We start from the raw sequence: 18,157 nt of genomic DNA on the forward strand, positions 1-18,157 counted from the left end.
ATCCTACTACCAAAGAAAAAGAGAGAAAAGAGTAAAATAGAAAAGAAAATGTAATTTTATTCTCCTAAAAAAGGACGAAAAATGAAATAAAATAAAATGGACTAAAACAAAAGCAGAAGATCCTACCACCACTGCACCGTTGAAAGAAGAAGTAGCGTGGAGCCCCAAGAAGTTCCTTTCCCGGTTAGTCCGCCGATGGAGCGACTAATAACGATAACGATGCCAGAAAGGATAATCGAGTTAGGGGTTTCCGCGGTTTCCACGGTTCTCCCAGGGCGCTGATTGCTGGAACGGCGGCGGTTTAGCCGTCGGGATGGCCGATGCGCGCGGCGACGCGACCGCCGCCGACGGCGCCACCAGCGGCGCGGATAGGCGGCGCAGAGCACGTAGACGCGCGCGGACGAAGGCGTAACGAATACACGCAATGCGATGCAAATTGGGCCTCTCTGCGCGAACCAGTCAATCGGCCGGTTGCCTACGCCGGTGCAACGCGATGCTATTACTAACATCGCTATTCTATTATGACATTACGGTTCCCCGAGCAGCAGCCTGGCTATTACCGGGCCGGACTCTCCCTCCAGGCGTTCGATTCGGGATAACTCGGTAACTAGTCATCGAGACGCCAGAGACAATGCCCGATCGGACGCCCCAGGCCGGTCTTTCAATTTATTTTCATGCATTCAATCCACGGTCGCTCTCTTTTCCTCTTTGTCACTTCTTCCCTCCTTCTTATACTAATTTTCCCCCTTTTTTCGTATTTTTGTTTTAGGATTCTTGTGGACGTGTTGATAAGCAGGGTTGGTTTCTTCGTGGTAACTCTTTGCTTTCGATTTACTTTCGTGCAGTTAATCCTTTGTCTCTTCTTGTTTCTTTCTTATTTATACTAATTTTCTTTCTTTTCTATATTTTTGAGATTTTTGTGGATGTGTTTGTGTGGAGGGTTGATTTCTTTGTGGCGAATCAATATTTTCTTAATAGTGATTGTATCATAATAAAGTGTTTCCAATTAGAAAATATTTCATTTTTCCAGCAAGAAAGAAATAAAAGGAAATACATACTAATCAAATTAAAGTGAAAAACTATATTGCAAAATTAAAAGCAGAATTCAATCATATTCGTTGAAACATTCGTTCTTAATTTCCATTAGATTTTAAAAATCACAAATTAATTTTTAATTTTATTGAAATTATTATTTCGTTATAAAGAATAACAATGACTACTGAGATAATAAATAAATTTTATTGAGATATTTAAATGGTTAGAAGTTTAAAGTACGTTTTTCTTTTAATTTTGTTACTTTTAGTAAAAATAAAACGTACTTCTTTTTACACGTATAACCTAAAAATATTCTTTTCCATAAATTTAATATAACTTCGTACATACTATGAATAAAAAAAGATCTATTGAAATGCACGCGCTTCCGAAATCTCAATTTAGAAGCTCGTGTAAAAAATGCTGTTTTATATTTTCAATGTGTTAATTATTTTAAATTTGCGCGAGGAATTCTCATCGTATAAAGAGTACTCCAGAATAATTAAAACTGGCTCTTATTTATTCTTAAATAACAAACTTCTTATTTATTCCTTAATTCAACAAGTTTTTCTACACTTAATTTAATTGAAGTTGAAATCACTAATCAAATATGTATTTTCAAACTTCTCCTATAATTTGTTTAAAAATTCTAAAAAAAAATTGTATCACTCTAAATATATCTTACATTTAACTAATAACAAAAGACAAGTTATAATTTTATTTATAATGGTATAATAAATAATATTAATATATTATAATGATGTAATTATAATTATTTATAACAGTATAACAACTATTCTCAAAATGAAATCACTTTTATTATATCACGTATTTTAATTCTACTCACTGTGCATTTTCACTTGAAGCCTCTTTAATAGAGTTACACACGTTAAGTTTTCTTAATTAAACATCAGGAGTCAATTTGTCGTGTTCTAACAAAGCTCTCTTAACCTCAACAAATGAAATAATTTCAATTCTTCGAACAGTGACATTTAAACGGAAGCTTGGTTGAAAAATTCCGAATTAAATTTCATTGGTTTAATTCCATTCGCTGCATAAAACAGAATTACGATCTCTCCAGCCCGATCTATTTTACGAGCTACTCGTGTCCAATAAAACAGCGTTGGCAACACATTCGTTTGATTAACTGATTTACGAAGTACACATTCTTACTATTTAAATATTATGCTGGTCGCGTTGTAAGATCGCTGTCATTTTAATCATTTCAATCGAAATAACTGCCATAATGTAATGCAATAAGGTCAGCGGACCACGTGGCGTCATCTCTAGAAATCTGACGCACATAAACCACGGGATCAACTCCATGCGCCTTATGAAACTATAGTTATTCGTAATACCACTCTATAATTACATTGCATAATTTTCTTTCGTTTTTCCTTCTTCCAATTTGGAAAAAATTTTCGTTTCCTTTTAATATCCTATTTGTAGAAATTAATAGAAACATACGCGTAATTTGTAGTTTTTAAATACAACTATAAATATATCTTGCAATAGAATTACGTAACCGAGATAAGTAAATCGGTAATGGAAGATGAACGTTATTTATATTAGCATTGCCGAAGATTTATGTTTATTCTGTTCGGGTTTATCCAATTGCATAACGTATCCATTGATTTTTACTTATTTTTAATACACGAGCAGAAATCGTGTTCATAATACACGTGAAACGTGTAAATTAAAATTCAAAAAAATGTGAAAACGAAAGTGTTAAGCAACTCGGTATCTTGTTCGAGGCTTAATTTACTCCGTTATCAGAGACGAAACCCGCCATTAGCCTTGGCGTTGGCTGCACTGAATTACCGACATAGATAAAATCACGGCTTATGAAAATTATTCCATGCAGCCACAGCGTGGCGTGATGTGCAAGAACTGCGTCGTAAAAATGTAGTCACTTTTATCCAGAGTAAATAAAAAGACAGGACTGCTGCAATTTACAGCGATGTGCAAAATATTGCGAGGAAATTATCGATCTGGAGCGTAACCAAATTTTTTCTATCAATATCACGAACTACGATTTTTTTTTTACCACAATCTAGGAGAAAAATAGTTTTCAAAAGTGTATAGTTAGAAACTAAAAACTTTGGAAAATAAAATTAAAAAAATTTATCGCAGTGTTTACTACGATTAATATATTATTTGAATAAAGATAATAAAAATGCATTACGTATTGAAGATATCTCTATGCGAGAAATAGATAATTCAAAAAAAAATTTCATTTACCAATAGTTTTTTAAAAATGGTAATTTTAAAAATACGAGCGGCCGATAAACAAGTCGTTCGTGTCAACCTTTTCGACGGAGACGAGTGCCGCAGATGGCGCCGCAGTCACATGGCGCAATCCGTGAGCAAATTTAAACTACCATCGTGGATCGCGGTAAAGCGCGCGAGAGAGAGGGAAGTGCACGCAACAGTACGCGAGAGAAAGATACATGTGAGCGAGGGCAGCGAAGTGAGTCGAGACAAGCCGACTCGACTCCGAATCCACCACATCGTGCTGCATTTCAGAAGAGAGTGGAATGGAATAACATACCGTAGAGTAAAGGTAAGACGAACATCAATATCAGCCAAGCGAGAACTGCTGAATGTTGGAAAGAGAAAGATGAGTAGGAGGGAGAAAGTGTTAAAAGACCGAACGGAGATAACAAATCCGAGAGGGACAAAGAGCGTGAACGCGACTGAGGGAAGAACGAGCGAGAAAGAGTAACACAATTCGTGGAACAGAGACGGAACGTGAAGAAGGAGGAACCACCGGTAGAGAGCGAGAAAAAGAGCAACGGTGACAAGTAACGTTAGAGAGAGACGACGCTATAGAGCGAGAGAGTCCGATAGATAAAGTGCGAAGCCACGAGAAAGAGGTTATAGAGGAACGAGGAAAGCTATCGGTCGCTGCAGAGGAGTGGGGATGCGGAGCGAGAAGGAGCGACGCAGCGAACCGCAGCAGGAGGAAACGAGATAGCCGTAATCGTCGGAGCTCGTCACGGGAGACGGAGAAGGACGTTGGTCCTCCGCCGTTGGAGAGCGCGGAATTGTGGAGTAGAGCGAGCCGACGACGCACCGTCCGGGTCGTGCTCCTCGTCGCGGCTCCTGTTCTCTTCTCGCGGCTGTTTCGTTCGGGTTGAATGGACGAGGGTACCAAGTGCAGAGTGCCGATCGGCGACGCCTGCGTGTCTATGCGCGTGTGCTTCGACTCCCTGTGCTTCTCGTCGACGCAGCAGCGGCTCGCCGACGAGGAGGACGCTTCCCAGCTGCCGACGCACGGTGCCGTGGCCGTGGTCGCCGCAGCCGGCCAAAGGGCCATTTCGAACGTCACCGGAGCGACCACGATTACAGCAATGGGCACCCTTCGAGAACTGCAGGAGTTGCTGCGTGTCAAGGACGAGAAGATCGCCGAGCTCGAGGCACTTCTCTGTCGTCGCGATGCAGAGATACAAGAATTACGAAGTCATCTCGACAAGTTTCTCAGTGTTCTTCCCTTCAAATCACCCCTGACACCGACGAAACCAAGACCTAGGAAGCAAAGGGCACAGGGAATCTCCGCGGAACCACCGCTCCAGGAGCTCGCAACGTTGACGGTCGTCGACAAGAGCGACAGGTTGGTGTCACACCACAGTTTCTTACTGTTCCGATTAAACTCGTTAACCGGCACGGTTTCTTGGAGCCGATTCAAGTGGCGGCCGTTACGTCGTCGCGACGGGAATATCGTTCGTTTCGACCACCTCTCCGTGGAACGTTATGCGTTAAGCTGCAGCAGGTTAACCACTTAACGCCGCGCATGCGTGTGCTTGAGTGCGCGTTCGGTGTTTACTCGATCGCGCTCGCGTTCGGCCCGATGCTGTGATTTAACAGCTAGTTTTCAACGTTGCTCGAAGAAACATGGAAATATATTCACGTGGCTACCAACGCGACTAGACATTTTCGAAAACGGTTGACGTGTTTTCCTCGGACACGCGCGTGGCTACGTATTCCGTATCGTTTGTTTGGAACGCTCGTGACGTATCGGCGAATATGTTCGGACACGTTCGGCGACAGTCGGTTGAGTTTCGCGTATTTTTAACGTCGGCTAGCGCTACTGTACTCGCGTCGCCGACATGTTTATTATGACGAGTACACGCGTACACGCGTTTTGCACTGGCTGGCCACCATGTGACTACGGACCAGTGCTTTTCCATCGCTTGCTATGCAGCCATCGCTGTGCTTCGCGGCTTTTTGCACCGATTTCGACCGGATGTTTTCCCGTCCTACTTTATTGTCACTTGTATGCTTTATGAAAGTATTTAAAAACACGTGCGGCTCGTTTAGAATATTAAGTACCAACACGGTACATATATGTTTACGCTTTAGAGGTTAAAAATAGACGCTGTACTTAATTTTTTGTTTAAATTTGTGACTCTTTTTTTTGTAATTGTCTTTTTTAGTTCGTGATTCCTTTTTTTATTTTTATTCTTATTTTTATCCTCTTTCTGTCTGTAGGTTTGTACGCCTTCGTTTTATTAAACGCTGACATCAGTCTTATTTTCGGATGCTCCAAGCGCGATTGTTATCTGCGAATCAATGATACCCAATAACTCGCTAAATTTAATAGGTTATGTTTTTTCTTCTCGTTTTCTCTCTTTCTGCTCTTGTTTGCCGAAGTGATTCTAGAGCGGCTTCAATGTTTGCATTGATGCCTGGCTGGTCATCTGTTTCTTTATGTTAACAACCATGTTTTTATGAACACTTCGTGCAGGGGGTTTTAAGATTCTCATAATCTTTATCGACTGTCGCTTTCACGCAAACGAGGCAGCCATGACACCACTAACGAGCTTTCGCGATTTTCGGGACCGCAGTGTCCTTTGGACTTCGAAATCGTAGTTTTTTTTTTCGAGATTATATTTAACACAACAAAAATTTTGTATAAATTTTGAAAATCCTCTTTTTTACTGAAACCTATTTTAACTATTTTTTAATTTCTTTAACAAAATTTTCAACCAAAACAGCTTTAATTTGGTCTAATAATTAATTCCGATTTTTATTAATTATATATATTGTATTTATGTAATGCGAATAAAAATTATGAGAAGTATATATTAATCTTAAACTGTAACCGAAAGTCGTGCGCGTCACAACATGAAAAAAATTGTTTCCAAGAATAGATAACGAGTAGAGATTAAATTAATAATCGAGTTGTAATAGATAAGTGCATTTTTTTGACAACTGTCTATAGTAATAAATTTAATGTTGTATTTATTGCATTTCACTCGACTTTCTATTAATAGTACAGGATTAGTAAAAGTAAAGTGAAATAGAAAATGAAAAAGTAGATAATAAATATTTAAAAAATTCAAGTATCGCAGTATTAATGGTACTGAATTTAATTAATATCGAATAATTTAGTACGAATGTCGAAATTAATTATCGAGTTAGCATTTTAATGGTACAAAATATATTAAATCTTTAACTATTTTTCAAACGTACAGTTGCGTTTGCAATTAGCAAATTTGTTCTAAAAAGATAAATCTGCCTTCTGATATCATCATGTTACCATTTAAAATGGAGCAATATCTATTTAAAGCCTATTCAACGACTTAATTGGAGTACTTACGTTGATTCCTATTACCATGGATATGATTCTTTATTATTAACACTGTGAGCCTTTATTCTAGCAAAATAAATTTGTCTTTTCACGTGATTGCACCATATAACCATAAACGAGTGCAATATCTTTTTATAATTGTTCATAAACCTAATTGAAGTATTTAAGAATGAAATTTTTATTATTATTCTCATTTTTACTGTCTAGGATATTTATTTTGGATTGGTTTAAAGTTTCAAGCTTTTATTAGCATTTTTGTTTTACATTAATTCACATTTTAAACTTTTACTACCAATTTTACCTTTATTAGTAGAAATTTTTATTTTGCACTAACTTAAAATTTTTAAACTTTATTATTATTCTTACTTTATATTAATTTAATGCTGCAAACGTTATTTATCAAATTAATTTTTATTACCAAGAATTTTTATTTTTGGTTAAATTCGAGTTCTAAATTATTATGTTCTTTATTTTTATTTTATATCACAGTTTCAAATTGTTATTTTTATGACTAAGGATCTTTATTTTAGATTAACTTGATATTTGAAATTGTTATTATCAAATGCATTTTTAATGGTAGGAATATGATTATCTGAAATGAATTCAAAATTTTAAATTATCATATTTCTTACTTTTATTACTAAGAATTATTTTAGATTAAGTTGCTGTTTCGAGTCTTGATTATCTCTCGCATTTTTATTATCAAGAATCTCTGTTTCAGATTAACTTAATTCCTTCCTCCCTTTTTAATTAAAATTCTGCACTCTGTTCGAAACAATTTTTGATCGTCACTGATTTTTATTATCACAGCTATGAATTTTCATTAGAAAGAACTAGCCGAATCTTCTAGACCTCGTTGAAATAGAAAATATAAAACAAAATCAGACACCATGGAAATTTTCATCGAAACAATCGATTAAGTCATTCGCGTGAATTTTCGTTGTTTGCCATGATTCTTGAAACGTACTATAAATACCCATACTCAAATTTCAGTATTCTTTCAACTATACTCTACACAATTACCTTTTAACATTAACTATCCACAGGTGTAAATTGCAATATTATGCGAAATAGTAGTTACGTGCATCAGAATTAGATTTCTTCGAAGTCATTTAATACATTTATTTTTTTAACGTTAAGAAAAATGATCCCGTCACTAAACACGTGTTATTATCTAAAATTATACAGGTATTTATGCTCCTGGCTATAAATACAATAAGAATATCCCTCATTAATCCATCTTTATATATAATCTATTTGAATAACTGTAGAATATATAATAATAATAATTATCCATATTTTTCTACAAATTTATTTGAATAATTGTGAAAAATATCGACGAAAACTTTCTTCATTATTTTCTTTTATTTTTTTTCCTTTCTTTATTTTTTTATTTATTCTCTGATAAATAAAGAATAGTTAAAGATAGACTTTTGTCTGCATCTATTTTTTCTTTTATTTTTTTTTTGAAGATTGTTTCTCCTCGTGGTACTTAGGAATTTTATAAGCTTTCGGGGAAAAATCGGAAAATTTATTTGAACGCACATCGACACTGCCTTTGCACTTTATTTACAGGATATGCTCGAAGCTTGCACTTCCGGTAATTCTATTCTATTTTAGAACGATTCTTGCTAATCGTAATTCCACGACCTTGAATCGCCCGAAGGTCACTGTACGTGAGCTCACTGAAGCTGTCTTTTGCCTTTTTCATTTTAATAAGACGAAAGTGAATATTCGGTTACGCTAATCTTCCTCTCCGGTTATGCGAAATTATTCCCGAAGTATCTTGTTATTTTCGTTTGCGAGAAATTTTGTAATTTCTACCGTCGCTTATTGCTTAATGAATAATTTAATTTCGTGCCTCTTTTATTCATGTGATACATCATAAATTAAAATTAAATACCATATATAAAATGTTCATTTTATATTCAGAAACAGTCTATAAGAAATACTGCATTAATTCTGCACTTATCTACCAAAATAGTATAAAGTATATTTGTCGGTATTTATTATAGCGATTTCATTTAAAAGTCATATATTATAAGAATTCATTTACAAATTTGTTCTTCCACGAGTACTATCTTTCCTATTTTATTTCCATTATTAATATTTTTTAATTAAAAAGTTAGTAAAACACTTGATACTTGAAGTTTAAAAATTAATTCTTTGAGCAACCTGTTTTAAGCATTACGTTACTATTACAGTTTTTCTTACAAGTAATTCATATTATTATTTCTTTCCTGTATATAAATTATTTATACAAATATTCTGATATAAATATTCCATAAAAATCACACGAAAGAAATATAAAATTTTTGGTCCAAATATCCAATATATCACAAAATAAAATATTAACCCTATGAACTCCACGATTTTTTCGTTACAGGAAAATAGTAATTCGAAAACTTTCTGCCATAAAGTCGACGATACTTCTAAAACGGTAAATAAGAAATCGTATTAACAGAAATTATTAAAATTAACACTTAGAATTATTTTACTTCGAAATTCCACGCATCGTTGGGTAATTATAAATTTAATATATTAATTAACATTCATTTTTAGAATCTGCAAAGGGTTAAACAATTTTTTCCCAAGTAATTTATAATTTTATCACGACTTTATTTTCGAAATATTTTAACACGAAAAATGATTATAAATTGTTACTAAGAATGAAAAGAAAATTCCAAATTAATGGTAACTATCATGGATAATGTTCAATCGAATTTCCTAGCTCGAATGCTTAAAATTGGAAGAGAAAAACGAATATTGGCAACATAGCAAGCGAATAATAGTTGGAAATTTATTTTCGAACAGAATTGGAGGAAGATTATTCCGCGTTTAATATGCGGATCCGTCATTTCATTATTTAACATTCTAAACGCTGCTCTATCTGAATAATAAAGCAACGTATTATGCGTTCGATCGATTTGAAAAGAAAAAACGTGCTGGCAAATACGAATGCAAAGATAAAAATAAACGTAATCCTCTATTAGCATAAATAGAATCTCTCTCATATTTTTCTTTCTTATTATTGATACTTATTATTGGTATTATTGATATTATAATTTCTTCCCCTCGACTCTTTTTGCTTTTCTTCTTTTTCATTTTAAATTCGATTAAAATTTTGTTTAAAATTAAAAAAAGCATGAGATTCGTTTGATTTAGGTCTTAGATGACGAATGAACGTAAATTTTCGCGATTCAAGCTTATAATTTCTTCTCCTAGATTTTTTCGTTTTTCTTCTTCATCATTTTTAATTGGATTAGAAATTTGTCCAAAATTGAGAAAAGTATGGAACTTGTTTGATTTAGATCTCAGATGTCGAATAAACGTAAATTTTCAAAGTTAAAATTTATAATTTCTTCCCCTGGACTGTTTCTGTTTTTCTTCTTTTTTATTATAAATTCGCTTAGATTCTGCCTAAAATTGAGAAAAATATACAATTCGTTTGATTTAGGTCCCAGACGAGGAATAAACTTAATAAACTTAAATTTTCGCGATTATAATTTCTTCCCCACGATTCTTTTTCGTTTTAAATTCAACTAAAATTTTGTCCAAAATTGAAATAGTCTGGGATTCGTTTAATTTAGGTCCCAGGCGAGGAATAAACTTAAATTTTCGCGATTCAAACTTATAATTTCTTTCCCACGACTCCTTTCCTTTTTCTTCTTTTTCATTTTAAATTCGATTAAAATTTTGCCGAATATTGAAAAAAGTATACAGTTCGTTTGATTTAGGTCTCAGACAAGGAATGAACGTAAATTTTCGCCATTTAAATCGAACGACAGGGTTACATAAGAATTCAGTTGCATAGAATAGCCATGGTGTTCTTTGTCGAGACGTTATTACGCAATTATTTTTAATGGAACGAAATTTGAGAAATATTGGTACACAACAGTGGGTCTAAATGTAGGAAATTCCTTCGCAATTTTTTCATGAAGGATTCGCAAAAATTGCTTCGGCAAACATCGTCTGACTAATCCATTCAACGTGCAGAAACAAAATTCTTCGAAATATTGTTGCTTCGAAAACCCTCTTCGAAATTTTATTTCGAAATTTTTACATTTTATGAGATAATTAATACGTGCACAGGAAGCTTCCAAAATGGCAGTACAACCAGATATTAGCTGACTCGCGTAGCATAAATAGATTATTCTAAATGATTGCATTATTTTACATTAACATTTTACTTGATATTTATCGTAAATACATTGAGGCAGATTATGAGTAATTCGTTACACGTACATTTAATACCACGAACATGACTTGGTATTGTATATTACTGTGCAATAATAAATTTTTTCCGATTAATTGCGATTAAATTACCAGAGTTTTTACCGAACCAATGACTTTACGATACATCGTTCTCAGTGCATTTTGACATCACGTGATAAATATAAGCAATCAGTACTATGACCCATACACTCAATTCTATTTTCTCGAAAATAGAACTAATAATAATAATAATTTTTTAATTAATTATATTACGAATAAATATTCTTCTTTTTACCTACATCACGAATTTAGAAACACCCTATATATAGGTACCATTAAGTTATATCTTAACACTGTCTGTATTTCTAATTATACTATCGATATGACTATGATTAATTGCAAACCAGATTTTGCACAGTATCGTTAATTTTCCCTTTTCTTAATTAGAAAATAGAATAAAAATATTCGTAATATACATTTTACTTCAATTTGACTTATATTTAAAAATCTGAATAAATTATTCGACAATTATTTTTGAAAATAAAAATTTAATCGCGTTTTATATGTTGCAAATTCAACGAATTTTATTTCGAAACGTTTGGAGAGACGAATCGTGCAAAACAAGAATTTCGAAGGAATTTCTGGTTCGTTCAAAAATCTCTTTGTATGTATTTCGATTAAAAATGATCATAAAACAAGTATATGTCGAGGAGACAAAGGAATTATCGAGGAAATAAAATATCGCTGTGCGTCCAAAAATAGCTGTGGCATTTATTATCAGCAAAATTTTATTTTAAGCACACGGATAATATCAGATGGTGCAAAAATAAATACGATAATAAAGTATAAGCACATGGAAATATATTGGAGAGAGAGAGGCGAGCTACAAAGAATCGTAAAACCGATACTGGTAATTGCATATGTAATCTACAGCTGTTTCATCACTTTTCAGAAAAAAATGGAGTTCACGATAATTATAGCTCTCTACTACAAAACGACCTCTTACATTCCCCGATCGCATTGGAAAACAGCGCGAGAAATTATTTATTTCTAGCTTGAAACATTTTTGAAATACTTCGCGAGCTGTCCAACGCGAGAAAATTAATATCGAAATCTCAATTCGATAATTTCGTTCGAACAAATTTTTCTTATTTTTCACGTCCCTTCTCTTCTCAATTTTATAATATTTTTATTAAAATTTTCCTTGCAATTGGAATCGTAAAAATATTCTTGTTTGGTTAACGAAGATCATTCTTTGCATCTTGTTTTTCGAAACGAAGATTAAATTGAGCAGATTGAATTAAACGAATTTTTATTATACTTCTTTTTCTCTAATCTTGTACCGTGGTTTACTGAAAATTTTATTTGCAATTAAAAGAATAATTAATTCATCTCTCACTAATATTGAAAGCTTTTAAAATTTATTGTCATAAGAATAACTTCATTCTGTAAATTTATTAATAATAATTTTTCTAATTCTTTTTGCTTCAGGAATATTGAATGATTGGGTCTAGAATATTTATTTATTTATTTGGAGGAAGGGATGAAATTATTAAATAAAATTTGTTGATTAATATTGAAGGTTCTTAAAATTTATTTTCATAAGAATAACTCCATTCTGTAAATTTAATAATAATAATTTTTCTAATTCTTTTTGCTTCAGAAATATTGAATGATCTAGGATTAAAATAACATATTTATTTATTTGGAGGAAGGGATGAAATTATTAAATAAAATTTGTTGACTTAATATTATTATTTTTATTACAAATTTTCCTTGCAATTGTAATCATAAAAATATTCTTGTTTGGTTAACGAACTTCATTCTTTGCATCTCGTATTTCGAAACGAAGATTAAATTGAGCAGATTGAATTAAACGAATTTTTATTATACTTCTTTTTCTCTAATCTTATACCGTAGTTTATTGAAAATTTTATTTGCAATTAAAACGATAATTAATTCCTCTGTCACGTATTTCAAAATTGGGAAAGGCAATGTTAATTTGGATTTTAATGCATTGAATTTTTCTTTTTTATTTTTTATTTTTATTTAATGTTGTAATTTATTGAAAGTTTTCGTTGCAATTAAAACGATAAAAATATCGTGGACTGATATATAATGCTGGTATCTTGTATTTCGAAATGAGGGAACTTATTATTTCTCCACGCTTTTTCTCTGTTTATGAATTTTTATTATTTTCTTCGAGTAACACACGTGATATAATAATTTGTAATTGCTTTGCATGTATGCATGTAATTACGATACGTATACGAGATAATGTACACATTCCTACAATTTCGAGGCAAACGTAGAATCTCCTTACATCCTGCGATATGCAGATTTTAATGGCTGCTTGTTCAGCTATTTTTATAAGTCGCCGTGGTCGTGATGCGTCTTGAAATACACCATTAAGGAAGTCTATCATGACAGAAATAGAATATTCGTTCCTTTCTCGACGCGTGTATTTTAATACTTCTTTTTCAATTCCGTAGAATTTTAATCGCCTCCTGTCTCAACTTCTCTTTCTTCCATTTTCTTCAATAATTAATATGTCGTCATCTTTAATAGATTAGTCGTGGAAATTTTCTTTTATTGCAACAGGATATTAATTCTTGTTTCCTTTTTCCATTTTCTTAAACAATTAACATTTTGTAATAGTGATTTCGTAATATATCGACGAGATTTATATTTTCCTATCTTAATTTACCTTTCTTTCATATTCCCTGATATAATCCAATTGCAGGTTTTGATTTTTAATTTTTCATTCGAAGAAAATTTTTATTTCTTTCTATATTAATATTCTTTGATTTTGTGAAGTAATAAAAATTTCGTAATCGATCAATGATTCGTTAGAAATAAATAAATTAATTAATTTTCTTCAATAATTAATATGTCGTCATCTGTGATAGATTAGTCATGGTAATTTTCTTTTATTGCAACAGGATATTAATTCTTATTTCCTTTTTCGATTTTCTTAAGCAATTAACATTTTGTAATAGTGATTTCGTAATATATCAACGAGATTTGTATTTTCTTTTATTTTCATTTCACCACTTCTTATTTTAATAAAATTCTTATATTTTTCTATCTTAATTTTCCTTTCTTTAATATTTCTTGATATAATCCAATTGCATGTTTTGTTTTTTAATTTTTCGTTCGAATACAATTTTTATTTCTTTCTATATTAATATTCTTTAATTTTGTGAAATAATAAAAACTTCGTAATCGATCAACGCTTCGTTAGAAATAAATAAATTAATTTAAAAAATAAATAAACCTTGTTCGTTATCGAGCAGGGATAGTTGAAATTGATTGAAATAGTAATATTTTAATAAAATTTTACAATTTTCGAAATCTGTAACACACGACTGGAGATTGTGATAAAATTTCGATATCTACAGGTAACAGTACTGGCAAACACTCGAATAACGATCGGTGAACGACCGCTGAGAATAATTCAGATATTAAATAAAATTTCTCATTTGCATAAAATTATATAAATTATACCACTTTGAAGTATGTGGATTCTTAATCATAGTTGTAATCAAGTAAATTATACCGCTTTAATGAGATGATTGGCTGTAAACATTCCTTTTATCCGTTCAAGCAACCTGTTCGTGACATTAGCGTGATAATACGCTTCAAATTCTTATACAATTGTTGCTAATCGTTCGAGAATGTGATATCTTTTTGAATGCTTAATGTCGTTCTATGAAATTATTTCCCTTTTGATGAAAGGAAGTATATACATCCAAGGTTTATGCTAATTTACTGTTGCACATTCACCAGGAATATTTACACTTTCCTTTTATTTCCGAGGACTCGATAAATCATGACGTGAAATATTATTCCACTTCACGGGGGGGAAATATTTGCATTGTAAATGAGTATTCAAACGTTATTTATTTAGAAATGTAACGTGGCGTGAGAATAAAAATTAAACAAATTTTTTAATTGTATATTATAGTATATTAATTTATAATATTTTTAGATTATTCCTATATAGGAAAAATAGGGGTTGCAACCCCTTATTTGGTTAGAGATGCAACCCTCGAGTCTTCTGCACCCAAAATTCATCCGTCCCTGTATACCATTTAATTTAGAAAAAAAGAGCATAGTGATATCTATAGCATTTTTGGGGAAAAATAATTTATTACGCGTTAAATGACTCATCTTGTATAGGGTATAAAAAGGAGTACTAAAAATTAGGTTTATAATTCTTTAAAATTGAAATATAATATATTTACTAAAATTAATTTGATTTAGTGTAAAATATAATTTACTTTCCGAAATCGTCTATTATTTTATAAATTGCTGTACAAAATAATATAAATTAAAATTAATATAATATAATATAAAATAATTAGAATAATATATATTTTATTAAATTTATATAATATAAATTGCTGTATAAAATCAGGTAAATAAATTATATATACTATAGAATTTTACCAGCTCTGAATATTATAGTCTCGTACGATACAGGGAAATAATACTGTAATATATAGGGTGTGACAGAAAAGAGGCTTTAAAACTTGGAAATTTTATAGCTCTTACAAAATGGAATAAAAAATGTTTTATAAAGAAATTATAGGTGTAGTGTGAATTGTAATTTATTCGTTTTGCAATAAATAAGTTGAATATTATACGTGAGTAATATTTATGACCAGAAAATAAACGAAGCGAATGTCATATTTGAAAACACGTATAAAAGTAGGTTTGTCGGTTCATAATTTATACATGCGAATATTGTGGACAAACAAAAGAAACACATATCGAATATTTCTCGTGAAAGTTGAAATAAGTACTTGCTGATACTAGTTATATCTTTCACGATACACTATTTTCTCTTGGACTTCTTTAACCAATTTCCAGACTTTTCTTCTCTCTTTACATTCACTATTTCTCCAAAAGAAATATATAAATTATTCGAAATTTAATAATAACGTGTTATTACAAATGAAAATTCATTTTAGGTTTCACAGTGACTAAATTTAGCTCCTGTGATACTTAATTAAATTTCACGACTCTATTCCTTTGTATTTTCAGGGACATTTAAATCGATTAAAAATTCGAAAAAAATTCATTTTAATTTCTCTTGTGATTTAATTTAAACTAGTGATTCTTAAATAAATTCTAATTAATCTATTACTAGGAGAAATATTTAAATGACTGAAAAATATGAAATTGTATTATTTTATTCCCTAAAAATTTCAGTTTTAGATCTATAATAATTAAACCTTGATTCTTAATTTTTAATTAAATTTCGTTGATCTCTCCCTTTATTTGTATTTAAATTATCGTCAAAATAAATATCTGAGGTGCTCGAAAACGCAAAATTACGTTTCTTGAGAAAATAAAACGGCTCATTTCTTAATTTTCAATTAAATTTTGTCGATCTCTCCCTTTATTTGTATTTATACCGTTGTCAAAGAAAATATCTAAGTTGCTCCAAAACGCAAAATTACGTTTCTCGAGAAAATAAAATGGCTCATTTCGTCGCCTATCGTAATTAAACCCGTGTCCCGTGGATCTTAATTAAGTTTCACGATCAATGAACACTGTACGCCTTAAAAGCACGAGAACCCTTATTCCTTAACACCCTGTATAGAATAAAAATTCCTGGCACTCGAAGCATTCGTTGAAAATACTCCACGTGAAATGCAGTGTACGTATAACGAGACAAATTTACTATGCCGGATAGCGAAGCCTCGCGAAACATTCGGACTACACGTACACCGTAATCGAAACTGCAAGTCGGCAACAAAAAGCCGGATTTCACCATATTTCTGAAAACGCACTTTCACCGTGCTGAATTCCCATCGATTCTTATAAAATGAGGCAATCATCCTATCGCAGCCTGTGGGCGTTTCAACATAAACTCAAGTTTGCGTACTCGACAACCGCTTCTGACATTTTATACCGCTCGTTGAGCTTCATTGGAACTTCGTTAAAGTGATGAATAGCAGTTAAAGAGGGAAAGCAGAAAATAAATCCTCTCGAAGATGATCGAAGAAAAATTTGTTCAGCTGCAAGATTCTCGTTGAAGAAAAATTTGTTTCTGAAATATCGAATGATCTAGGACTAGAATATTTATTTATTTACTTATTTGGAGGGAGGGATGAAATTATTAAATAAAATTCGTTATTAAACTAATATTGAAGGCCTTTAAAATTTATTTTCGTAAGAATAAATTCATTCTGTAAATTTAATAATAATAATTTTTCTAATTCTTTTTGCTTCAGAAATATCGAATGATCTGGGACTAGAATATTTATTTATTTATTTATTTCGAGGGAGGGATGAAACTATTAAATAAAATTTGTTATTAAACTAATATCGAAGGCTTTTAAAATTTATTTTCGTAAGAATTAATTCATTCTGTAAATTTAATAATAATAATTTTTCTAATTCTTTTTGCTTCAGAAATATTGAATGATTTGGGACTAGAATATTTATTTATTTATTTGAAGGAAGGGATGAAATTATTAAATAAAATTTGTTGACTAATATTTAAGGCTCTTAAAATTCATTTTCATAAGAATTACTTCATTCTAAATTTAATAATAATATTAACTTTCCTAATTCCTTTTGCTTCAGAAATATCGAATGATCTAGGACTAGAATATTTATTTATTTATTTGGTGGAAGGGATATAATTATTGAATAAAATTTGTTGACAGATATTGAAGGTTCTTAAAAATTTATTTTCATAAGAATAATTTCATTGTGTAAATTTAATAACTTTTCTAATCCTTTGTTTCTCCTTTTATAGAATTGGGCTTTGTTAAGATAGAATTGTGTATTTATAGAAATGAAAAATAGAAATTTATCGAGGATGTGTGTGCAAAATATCGCATGAATCATAGCCTTAATCTTCGCATAGTGGTAGTTAACTTGGAAGTTGATATATCTGAATTTTTAATTTTATTTTACTATCATATCGTTGTGCTATTGTACCAATTTATTGATCCTAGATATTAGCGATAAACTGATAATATTAATTTCTATATCGTGCCATTGGTAACAAATAATTCTCTTATAACAATTGAAAGTCATTTTTTAAAAGAAAAAGAAGAAGCTCAATCCAATTTTCCCAATGAGTCTATTTATTACATATATACATCAATATCTTATATCCAATATATTTTATTATTCTATTAAATAATAATTCTTTTGTCTATGAATTTTAATAAATTATTCACTATATATACAATTACATACAATTTAAAAAATTGGCAAGTCTTTAAAATTGCTATTTCAAAATTTGCAATAGTTTTCATAAATTCGATTTATCGATGAATGATAAGCAATATT

At 31.4% G+C, this 18,157-nt stretch overlaps 1 protein-coding gene across 1 annotated transcript in view; it reads left to right on the top strand.

The window, feature by feature from the left end:
- Positions 1 to 4,091: 4,091 nt before the first annotated feature.
- for (cGMP-dependent protein kinase for) overlaps positions 4,092 to 18,157 on the top strand; it is a 167,255-nt gene continuing 153,189 nt past the window's right edge. The window contains exon 1 of the mRNA XM_017902298.1: positions 4,092 to 4,645. Coding sequence (XP_017757787.1) covers positions 4,173 to 4,645 — 473 coding nt within the window. The 5' untranslated portion in view covers positions 4,092 to 4,172. The remainder of the gene's footprint in view (positions 4,646 to 18,157) is intronic.

Source organism: Eufriesea mexicana, unplaced genomic scaffold, assembly GCF_001483705.2.
Source record: "Eufriesea mexicana isolate 0111107269 unplaced genomic scaffold, ASM148370v2 scaffold1801, whole genome shotgun sequence".
Taxonomy (NCBI): Eukaryota; Metazoa; Arthropoda; class Insecta; order Hymenoptera; family Apidae; genus Eufriesea; species Eufriesea mexicana.